Source organism: Lolium rigidum, chromosome 2 (genome assembly GCF_022539505.1).
Source record: "Lolium rigidum isolate FL_2022 chromosome 2, APGP_CSIRO_Lrig_0.1, whole genome shotgun sequence".
In the NCBI taxonomy this organism is placed as follows: Eukaryota; Viridiplantae; Streptophyta; class Magnoliopsida; order Poales; family Poaceae; genus Lolium; species Lolium rigidum.
In genome coordinates this window covers 251,331,076-251,343,098 of record NC_061509.1, presented here as the reverse complement: position 1 = coordinate 251,343,098, position 12,023 = coordinate 251,331,076, and the positions used below count along the sequence as shown (strand labels likewise).

Below are 12,023 nucleotides of genomic sequence, written 5' to 3'. Positions count from 1 at the left end.
TCTGGCCGCCTCGTGGCCCCACTTCGTTATCTCTTCGGTCTTCTGGAAGCTTCGTGCAAAAATAGGACCCTGGGCGAAAGTTTCGTCCAATTCCGAGAATATTTCTTTACTAGGATTTCTGAAACCAAAAACAGCAGAAAACAAAGAATCGGCTCTTCGGCATCTTGTTAATAGGTTAGTTCCAGAAAATGCATAAATATGACATATAATGTGCATAAAACATGTAGGTATCATCAATAAAGTAGCATGGAACATAAGAAATTATCGATACGTTGGAGACGTATCATCGACCACATCCCAAGTGGTATGTTCTCGGTGGTGCGGAAGGCAGCCGTTTTTAGAGCCTATGTGTCGATGACGACCAAGGACTTGATTGCTTTTTCTATATTCTCTTAGGATCCTTTGTGCTTATGTCCAGAACTTGTTTGCACTTCTGTTATCGTCTAGGGCCCAGTTTGTAAAACGGTATATAACCATCCAACTTTATTGTAGCTTCCATGCCTTTCGAGGACATTCCCGTTCAAAAAAGAAGTGTTTATTCGGTATCACACATATCAGACTTCATCCATACTTAGGGAACATCTCATTGTGGTTCCAAAAAAATCTTTCCAAAAGAAAAAAACAACAAATCCGACATTTAGACATTTGTTATGTAGCATCACACTTTATAATTTTCATCGGTACGCAACAACATCTCTTTATAGTCCAAACACTGTTTTCAACTAAAATCAACAATGAATCCAACATTTATAAATTTCTTAGCATCCCGAAAATTTCAGATTTTTATCAATACTTCAGTAACATCTCTTTGCAGCAGATTCGGAAAACATTTACAATAAAATCAACAACGAATCCAACATCTCTCCTTCATTTTTTTCTTGAATCCAAACCGTTTTGCATTTTTATTATTGCAGAGGTGTTTGGTTTCCGGTTTCCGGCTAAATTTGGCAAGTATGCTAACCTAAAAAGTGCAATTAAGAATTTGTAAGCCACAAAGTGTGGAAAAAGTTGAGAAGAAACTCAATCAATGATATGTGATCCATATGGATAATAAAGTGTGTGAACTTCGTGTGACAAGAACAGAGCACATACCAAATTACTAAACTTTGGCTTGACAAATCATGGCCGTATAGAGAACTGAGTATTCCTATCATTTCAAATATTTTTTTACAAAATTTTCATATCATTTCTTTTACTCGTATCAAACCTGCCTAAACCAGGGAGTCACGAGACTTATGATTAATCCTAGAAATGCATTTATCTCTAGGTTTTTTTATCCTCCCAAAAGTACGCCATATCCGGGAAAATCGTTTTTTCACTCGTACCTGTAGATGCATTCATTGTCCAAAAGTGTATTTTCAAAATATTCAGAAAATTATGCTAAAAATATCAGAATGCACATCCAGACATTCTTTGGTGGCACACAAAGTTTAACGGATTTTTTGTGGCTTGTGTAAAAAAAGATAAATTTCAGTGATCCCAAATAACTAAATCCCGAGACATGTTTTGTCTCTTTTACATAGGACACCAAAAATGTTTTTTCCACGAACATTAAAGAATGTCTGGATGTACACCCGAGATATTCTGTCCAAAATTTGTAGTAGTTTCAAAATTTATTGAAATTATATTTTTCATAATAGGTGCATCTACGCATATGAACCAAAACACTGTATCTGCCATATCCCTTCTCTAGTTTCCAATTTTCGAAACCACTTACCATTTAAAAGCTTGATTCATCATTTCAATATTAGGCACTCCCAAGCCACCTTTCTCCTTAGGCTGGCACACCACATGCCACCAACCTAAATGATATTTTTCTCTGTCTCTCAAAGTTTAGAAATAGTGATTGCAATTACTTCTTGGTAAAATTGCATATTTTAGATACTCTGGCTGATTTAGTACAGGGGAATACTGTTTGGGTCTATTTTTAGGCCAGAAGATGAGGAATTTTAGGTGATTAGGAACTAAAAGAAGACAAGGGTGCTTCTAATAATCTCTCGACACAGAATTAGCTTAATTTTTCAAGTAAAGTTCACGGTACATTTTGTATTACTTGAGATAATGCTTTCTCTTAGTTGAAACCACTTGGAAATCTTAGTTGCAGACGGGATGTAACTAGAAACTTTTTAGTTGCAATACACATTTGTAAGTAAAAATATCATCTACTACCCACTTTTTGCTAGGAGAAAGAACTTTTTTTAAATTGCAATCCGCTTGTAATTGCAAAAATCTCAATGTCATCACCGCCGGGTGTCGTTTCCTTCTTGAGGGCGTCTCGATGTTCATCCTTGGTCCAAATTGATCCAATGCGTCCCTCTGCCTCAAGCTGCTCCTCTTGGTGGCCTCGCTTTGGAAAAGCTTCTCTTGTAGTGTCTTGTGGGTCACCCTTTGTGCTTTCTCTGGTGTTGCAACCCTCTCGCAACATCGGCATAGCTATTTATACACAGCCCCGCCATGTCAGTCCCATGGCCATGTTGTTGGCCTGTCGTCGAGTTCCACGTTGGACTACAGTTTATGTGCGGTGGAGGGTTGTTGGCGTGAACAAGATCGTAGTAGCTCCGGTGCAACAAAAGACAAGACTCTCTCAACCTCGATCAAGTTGACGCTTCGGCTTGGCGTTCTTTTTGTGTTGTCTTCTATTGTTCGTTTCAGGGTGTGATTTGTGTGTGTGTTGTAGGTTATGGTCTAATTCCTAGTCAATTGTTGGCTTGGTCGATTCAAAGCCGACCTTATATCAAGACTTCTATGTAAACAAAATCATTGCAAAGAGCACACCACAGCAAAATTGCAGAGATACAATAACGAAGAGCTCACACTCAGCTCAATCCCTCTGTTCTGTTCTACCAAGGATCAATCAGGCTAGTCAATAACAAATCGTGGGGTACGACCTAAGCACTAGGGGGAAATCATCCAGTTCACGCGCGCTATCTCGGCTCGGACAGCTGCGTCGACGACATGTACGACGGCCACCCGCTCATCGTCGTCATCGTCGCCTCCGACCGAATGCGATCAGTAGCCACGGCGCCACTCACTATTACCTGCTTGATGATATTCCCGTCGGACGGCCCGGCGAACCCGCGGCCGTACAGCCGGAGGAACCCGAGCGCCTGCGCGCGCGGCTCGCGCAGCTCCATGGTGCCCTCGAGCATGCCGGCCACCACCGCCATGCTCGGCCGCGTCTGAGGGTCCTCGTGCAGGCAACAAAGCGCCACCTTCACCATCCTCTCCACCTCCTTTGCCACCACCCGGCCCTCCAGCCGCGCGTCGGCCAGCTCCGTGTACCGCCCCGCCTCGTGCCCCTCCAGCGCGACCAGCGGGAAGTAGTCGTTCCTCGAGCTCCGCGACGAGCTCCCCGCCGTGCCGCCGCTCGAGGTATTAATAATGGAGTCCTCGCCGCCGCCGGTGCCGTCGCTCACGTGCTCGCTACGGTTCTTGCGACCGTGCACCAGCTCCAGGAGCACCATGCCGAAACCGTATACGTCTGTGCGGTCGGTGATGGCCGTGTTGGTGAGCCACTCCGGCGCCAGGTACCCACGTGTGCCCCGCATCGTCGTGAAGAGGCCCGACTGCTCAGGCGTGAGGAATTTGGCGAGCCCGAAGTCGGCGATCTTCACCTGCCCGCCGTCGGCGAGGAGGATGTTCTCCGGCTTCACGTCGCAGTGGATGATCCTCTGGTTGCAGCCGAAGTGGAGGTAGGCGAGGCCCCTCGCGGCGCCGACGGCAATGTCCACCCGCTCCTTCCACTCGAGCAGAGGCCCCGTCGGCCGGAACAGGGGCCTGTCGAGCGAGCCGCGGTTCATGTACTCGTACACGAGGAGACGGCGCTGGCCTTCGGTGCAGAATCCCCGGAGGCGGACAAGATTGACGTGGTGGATGTTGCCGATCACGGCGATCTCCGTGCAGAACTCGCGCTTCCCCTGCGTCCCGACGCCCTCGATCCTCTTCACGGCGACCAGCGACCCGTCCGGGAGCTCGCCCTTGTACACGGCGCCGAACCCGCCAGCGCCGATCTTGGTACGGTAGCTGTTGGTCATGTCCTCGATCTCCTGATGCGTGAACCTGGTCGGGAGGCCGGGGATGACGAAATCGTCGGCGTCGTCCTCGCTGTCCAGGTCGCGCACGAGGTGAGCCGAGGCAGAACCTGGCGAGCGAGGCTGCCGCCTGAGCTGCACGTCCCTGTTGGGCCCCGAAGGGCGCCTCCCCGCGCGCCGCTCCTTCTTGCGCCACGACACGATGACGATGGCGCCGACGACGACGATGAGCACGAACGCGATGACGGTAGGCAGCAGGATGGCGACGAGTGTTTTGTTGGAAGACGAGCTGTCGCCCGACGACGAACTTGGTGACTGCGAGCTCTGGACCTTGATGTACCCGGACATGCCGGCGGCACTGGTGGCGTTGGTGCTTATGAAAGAGCCAAGCTGGTGCTGCGCGAGGTAGCAAGATCGCGAGGAGTCGTCGTAGAAGTAGCCGAGGCAGGAGCAGTTGCCGGTGCAGAGTTTCTGGCACGATGACGCGTTGGAGCCGGCCACGGCCGGCGGCGAGAACTTGTTACCGTAGTAAGCAATGCCACTGCCAAGGGGGAGATACGTGATCGCCAAGCTGCCACCAGCACCGCCAGCGCTGCCGCAGGAGCCGGCGGGCAGCGACGTGGAGACGTCAGACGGCGCGCAGCCGTTGTCGTGCGACGTCGCGAAGAGCCGCGGGCACGTGCAGGTGGTGGCGTTGCCGTTGGGCGTGCAGAGGCCGAGCGCACCGCACGAGAGCGGCAGGTCGCACCCCCTGCTCGGCGACACGATCCCGCCGTCCATCGGCGACGCCGACGCGTTCGCGGACGCGAAGCTCGAGATCCGCAGCTTCCCGTCCACGCCCAGCTGGACGATTCGAAGCTCGGCCGGGGCCATGGCGACACGAATGATGACGGCGCCGTCGGCCGCGAGGAGGTAGATCCCTGTGCCGTTCACGGTCATGTGCGCGACCGTGCCGTCGCGGTCCTTGACGGAGATTGCGTCGTTGGAGAGGCGCCAGTAGAGGGACCCCGACCACGACAGCACGGCGTCGGCGGTGGTGACGTTGAGGCGGTAGGGGCCCTCATCCATGTCCGATGCTGAGGCCGCCGACGCCAGGGACCCGCCGGCGGGGAGGCTCTGCGAGGACACGAGCGAGTCCGTGGGGCGGTCGAAGGACTGCCAGAGCGTGGCGTTGTCGGCGTCGAGGAGCGCGAGGTTGCCGTAGTCGTCCAGGCGGAGGGCGGCCACCGGCGACGAGAACGTCGGCGTGGACCAGACGGCCGTCCCGTTGGCGTTCTCGGCGGCGAGCCCGGCGGAAGTGAGGCGCACCGGCGTGGCGTTGTCGGTGATGGGCGCGGCACGGTTGGCGGCCCAGACGCAGGTCTTGGACGGCGCGTGCAGCACGGCGAGGTAGTACCGGTCGTGCTGCCCGCCCGGGTTGTACACGGCGGCCTCGAAGGCGCCGCTCCTTGACCGGAGGAACACGCCGTAGGTGTCGATGAACAGAAGGTAAGACGCCGAGAAGTCCGGCGTGATGACCTCCGTGCTGACCGTGCTGGCGTCGGCGGCGTGTCGGGCGCCGAGGATGAGCGAAAGCAGGAGGAGTGGAGGCATCGGCGACGGGGTCCCCATGGCCAAGACGAAACGGCCGGGTCATGGGGGCGCCGGAGCTGACGACGTGACGATGCCATGGAGGTGGGAGGAGTTGACTCGGAGTGGCGCCATTGGCTAGCTTGGCCGGGGTGGGATCTGATCGCGGAGCGCGCGAAAAAGATAATGCAACGCGACGACGACTTTGGCCTGCGCGCGGTTGGTGCTTCCGCGTGCAGCTCTACCTAGCTCGCCATCTGCTCTGCATCTGCTATGCTGTCGTCGGAGTTTGAACATGGCGGTGGAATTGGCGGCAGCTTTTAATTGGATTTCCCAGCTCCCTCTTCTGATGATTGTTTAGTCCGATCGAGCTTGGAGATTAGTTTTTGAAAGGGTCTGATCCCAACGCAAATCGGAGACGCGACAGCGCCTCTTCTGAAGAACGAAACAATGGACAATGTGATCTTCAAAATTACCTCACCAATGTTCCGAACAATACAGATATACAAAAAAAAATCGAAATTCAAGACATGGGACCAAAAAGGCTCCTAAAAAATATGTTGTTTTGCGCATGCGGGATCTGGAGACGGTACCAAAACTGTAAACTAAACAGTAAAATAGGGTTTTTTGCTTATTTCCAAACATATTCATATGTGCCAAATCTGCAATGTTTTAACAGCTAAATTCAAACATAACCTTGGCGATCAGCCATTAAACATGTGGCACGACACCCAAGTGAGCCAAATAAAAAGGAGACGCAATCGGCCTGCGGTGCAGAGGATTAACCGGCATGCGAGTTCACCGTCGTCGACAAGGAGGAAAGGGGCAAACCATACCTTACCAAATCGCGATCGTAGGAGCCGTCGGCGGCTGGAGTGCCGCAGTCAGCTCCGCCAAAGAAGCCTTCTTAACCGGCGCCTTCTTGGCGCACGCCTTCTTCACCACCGTCTTCTTCGGTTGCAACTTCTTCGCCGGTGCCTTCGCCTTGGTCGCCACCGCGGCGGCGACGAAGTGTGTGCCCTGCCGCTTGCGCTTGACCGAGTCGTTGCCTGAATCGGCCATGGCACCGAGCGAGAGTTGGGCGGCGGCAGCGGCGAATGGAGCTGCGGGGTTGGCCGTGGTGGTCGATTCGACCGACGCGAGGGTGCTTGGCAGGTCCGGTGAGTTTGGAGCGGCCATGGCGGCGCAAGAAAACCGCGGCGAGGGGGGAATCCGGCCGGGGACGGTGGATCTGCAGTGGCGGTGACCTATGCGCGGGAAGGGAGGGGAGGGTGTTTTCCCTTCGCTCCACTGCCTCGCAAGGATGAGTATTGACCTGCAAAGGCCCCTCAAATCACCTATTGTGCGGGCAAGGAGGTCGTGAATGCCGACGTCTGCAAAAAAATTCAGATTAGTCGAATTTGCGGTGTCTATTCTAACCATGTTTTTCGCGCAAAACCATAAACACACGGAAAATATACAGATTTAGGCGATATGATACTCTTAGAATATGTGGTGTTTCGTGAACGCCTAGCAATACCACACCGGTTGCAAATGCAATTTTCTCAAATTGCACGTGAGTTGCAACCAAAAAAAATGTATACACTATTAAATTCTACTGTGATTTATGTTGACCCGTGAGTCTCATAATCTTTGCAACTGAGATTCTGTGATGTAATAGAATTAGGTTTATTCTTATGCAACATTGCGCTAGTTTTTATTGATTAAAGTCAAGCGATTCAATCGGAGGATGTCCTCACACACATCCTCTTCATACCGGATACAAGTACATGGATTGAACTGGTCAATGGAACGAACAATAAATTTAGCACACATGGTTTTTTTATAAATTTAAAATATTGATTAATCTTCAAATATAAAGCCACATCTCTGCAATTTATGAGGTCATAGGCGTTAGTTGTCCCCCATAGACTTAATTGATTCAGTTAGTTATGGTTTTGATAGTTCTACAACACCGAAACCTACGATGATTTTTAATGGGAAATTATTAACATTACAATCGTAGATTCTCATCTTTGGTAACTTTTATTTTCTTAGTTGTGTTCCAAACATAAAGTACGTCCATTTTCTAATTCTAATGATTCATGGAAAATTCAAGTTACATCATACTATCATACCTATCTATCCTTGGTGTGTAAACACATGGTAAATTATGCAACAAACGGAACTAACTGATTCTAGGACAGAGAAGTGAATAATACGATAAAAAAATTATTCTTAATTTCTAAGGAAATCCACGAGCCATAATAAATACAGTTATTTATACTAAACTTCCAAAGTTGTTTATATCTCATTTGTATTAATTAACCGTCATAGCTCACATGTTGTGCTTAATCTAAACCGAATTTGTAATAAAATTTACATTAGTTTTCTAGTACATTGCACCATAGAAAGATAACTAAATAAATCCTCTCAAATACGGGGAAAAAATAGTAAATGAAAAGCCACGTGCCTTCTTGTATTAATTTGTGTCACTTACATGAATATAGTGCATATATATTTATGTATGTATCTTACCGATCTTGGCAGAGATCTCTAATTCATATGCTAAAGAATATTTTGATAGGGATATTTGGTTTATGATTTGGTATAATGAGATAGAAAATTCTAGAGTACATACATGGTATCAAGAGAATATTGTTACCAAATCATTGCCATGTCCTTGTAATTTGTTGTCAAATATGTCTTATATGTAATAGGAGGTTCAGTAATTATGTTTGTGACATGTGTCTGATCTGTACTTGGTACTAACATCGCTCTAGCAAAGATATACTTTAGTGTAATATGTAAGAGATGCGTCGAAGAGAGACTAGAAGCCTTACTAGACTAGTGGCCGATGATTGCCGGATTAATTTGTTTCTACATGGTACAAACATTGGTTTATGGTGCTGACTTACTCCTAAACTGGATCTTTTTTTTGTTATTTCTACATATTCACTAGACTCTTGTCGGCTATTATTGTTGTCGAATAAAAATTATGTTTAATACACATTTTTACTATGTGGGCACGGTCGCCATGTTTGCCCGTATATAGGCCAGTGATGACCCACAAGTATAGGGGGTGTATCGTAGTACTTTCGATAAATAAGAGTGTCGAACCCAACGAGTAGCAGAAGGTGTTGACAAGCAGTTTCGATGAAGGATTCGCTGTAAATGCTCATAGACAAGTATTCAGGGGGTTTTTGATATAGCAGATAAATAAAGTACAAGTAAGTAAAATGCGAGAGTAATAGTTGCAGCGAGTGGCCCAATCCTTTTTAGCACAAAGGACAAGCCGGTTTGTTTACTTATGATGACCAAACGTTCTTGAGGACACACGAGAATTTAGTCTAGTGCTTTCGCTTCATATAGTTGATTAATCTTCATTGTTTTGATAAGTGTTGTGTAGGTGAACCTACGCTAATGCACCGTCCTTCCTAGGACTAATACATACTTGTGATTATACCCCTTGCAAGCATCCGCAAATATAAGAAAGTAATTAAGATAAATCTAACCACAGCCTTAAACTCTGAGATCCTGCTATCCCTCCTGCATCGATATACCAACGGGGGTTCAGGTTGCTGTCACTCCGGCAACCCCACAATTATTCCCCTAGACCCATAAAGGTGAAGTATCATGTAGTCGACGTTCACATGACACCACTAGAAGAATAACACCACAACTTAAATATCAAATCATTGAATATTACTCAACATAGTTCACTACTAACATTTAGACTTCATCCATGTCCTCAAGAACTAAACTAACTACTCACGAGACATCATATGGAACATGATCAGAGGTGATATATGATGATGAATAACAATCTGAACATAAACCTTGGTTCAATGGTTTCACTCAATAGCATCAATAACAAGGAGTAATCAATACCGGGAGAGTTTCCCCTATGAAACAATCAAGATTCAACCCTAGATGTTAAAACGGTGACGAGGTGCAGCGGTGGAGATGACGGTGACGGTGGTGGAGATGATGGTGATGACGATCTCAATGAAGTCCAGCTCGATGATGGTGACGATGGCGTCGATTTCCCCCTCCGGGAGGGAATTTCTCCGGCGGATTTCAGCCTGCCGGAGAGCTCTTTTCTCTCTGGTGTTTTCCGCCCCACGTGAGCGGGCCGTGTCTCCTCGCGATTATCCCCAGCACCTTAGGTTTTCGGGTAGATGAAGTACGCGAAAGAGAGGCGGACGAGAGGGGCTGTGGGCCCCCTCCCCACAAGGCGGCGCGGCCAGGGCAGGGCCCGCGCCGGCCTATGGGGGGGCCATGGCGACCCTCCCCGGCCCTTCCTTTTGGTTGGCTGATACGTCGCAAATGTATCTATAATTTTTGATGTTCCATGCTTGTTTTACACCAATTACTATATGTTTTAAGGGACTAACCTATTAATAGTTGCAAAAGTGCACAAGTTCTTGGTTTCGACTTTGTTGTGCAGGAAATAGGCAAATATGGAAGGAAATAGCTCATTATGGTGAAATCTGGAATTTCCCGGAATCTGTCCCTGCTGAACATTTTTCAAATATCACTTCAAAACTCCATCAAAACAACGTCCAATGGAACAGTCGTAAACTACAAAGTTGTAGAGAATTTCAAGCCGAATAATTTGGACATCTTATTCGTCCAGAACGGACAACGGATGCATCCGGCAGAGCAGAATTACTGCGGAGGTTCGTGCAGTCTCGGGACTCTGAAAGTTGGTGACGTATTTGACACAAACTCTTTCCATACCTGGATATTTCGGCCCAGCCACGAGTTGTGAGGCTCATGAAGGACAGAGGGAAGTCCTATGAAGGTTCTAGAGGTGCCCAAGAGCCCTTGGATCAAAGGGGCATCCATCCCATGGCCTAGATTGCATCTCCAACACTATATATTGATGGGAAACCCTATTTTTGGAGGCCCCCAAGCATTGTCACGAAAATCCTCCTTCTTGGCAGCAGCCAAGGAGGGGGAAACACTCATCTACACCAGCACCAACTCAAGGAAGAAGAAGGCTAAGGGGCGGCGCTCCCCCATGATGCCGGCGGCGGGGAAGGAGTCCCCCGCGCCGCCGCCGCCGCCGCCCACGCCTCCGCTTCTCGGCGCTCCTCGCTGAGCCCTCCAACGTCTTCACCGCCATCTCCATCACCAACTCCTCATTGTATTCAGTGGTCCATCCTCTCACAAACCTCTGTACAGCCCTATGTAAACATGGTGTTTGATGCTATAAGTTATAATCCTATAATCTATGTCATGTTGTCATAGTTTATTTGTTCTTTGATTGATTGGTTGTTTCTCTTTGGTTCATTAGAGTTGTATGTTGATATGTTACCGTCCTTGGTGCCCATTATATTTGTGCGCGCATGGATCAAGCACCATAGGGTTGGTAGTACTTGTATACTAGAAGGGGGAAGTTCTGCCGGAGTGACAGAAACCTAAGGACGCGAACCGGATAGTTGCATGTATGGGAGTAAGAGGACCATTTACTTAAGGCTATGGTTGGGGAAACCTTAATGCTTGCTAGTATTTACGGATGTTTGCTAGCAAGCCAATCATATAGTACTTGTAATCCCGGAGGAAGAGCATTTATATTTAGCCTCTCCTACATAGAAAGCTGCATCGAAGACATTGAACTCAAGATCTTCACTAATTGATCTTGGACAAAGCCACCACTATTACCACCGCCTTTCCACACTCATGGTACTGTTAGTTTAGTTTGTTTTATTGGTGCAGCATTAACATTTATTCTGTGTATTTTATTGTTCTGCAAAGTCACCTCTCATACCCGTTATCGCTCTAGTTTTATTTCCTAGATATTGCAAACGCTTAGTGTGCGTAGAGTTGTATCAGTGGTTGATAGAACTTGAGAGAATGTTTATCCTACCTTTAGCTCCTCGTTGGATTCGACACTCTTATACTTATCGAAAAGGCTACACACGATCCCCTATACTTGTGGGACATCAAGACCTTTTCTGGCGCCGTTGCCGGGGAGCCATAGCGTAGGTGAATATTTTCGTGTGCACTTGTTTGCTTTATCTCTAAGTAGTTTTACTTCCTGTACCTAGTTGTTCTCTATCTCTTGTATGGATAGGGAATGCGAATTAAAAAAAAAATTAGTTGTACTTCTTATATAAAAAAATAAAAAAAATGTTTTCAGAAAAGAAAAGTGATTGGAAAGATGAGTAATGGTGAAGTGGGGGTCGACCTTGAACAGTTGTGTTCATGCCTTCGAAACCAAAACAATTCTTTCCATGGAAGCTTTTCATTAAAAACTTGTAAATAGTGTATATAGTGTATATAGTGTACATATCCCGCTGTAAATAGAATGTATAGATAACCCCTAGTTTGTTATGCAAGTTTGTCACTATGCTGCCTAGAAAACAGATTTCCTATGCTCCACTGTAGAAAATTTTAAAAATCACCAGAACGTTATCTTGATCTGAAATTTCTTGA

General features: G+C 47.6%; 1 protein-coding gene across 1 annotated transcript; it reads right to left on the bottom strand.

The window, feature by feature from the left end:
• Positions 1-2,924: 2,924 nt before the first annotated feature.
• Positions 2,925-5,642, bottom strand: LOC124689117 (G-type lectin S-receptor-like serine/threonine-protein kinase At5g35370). Its single transcript, XM_047222707.1, has one exon. The coding sequence runs from the start codon at positions 5,640-5,642 to the stop codon at positions 2,925-2,927; it is 2,718 nt and encodes a 905-aa protein (XP_047078663.1).
• Positions 5,643-12,023: the final 6,381 nt, after the last annotated feature.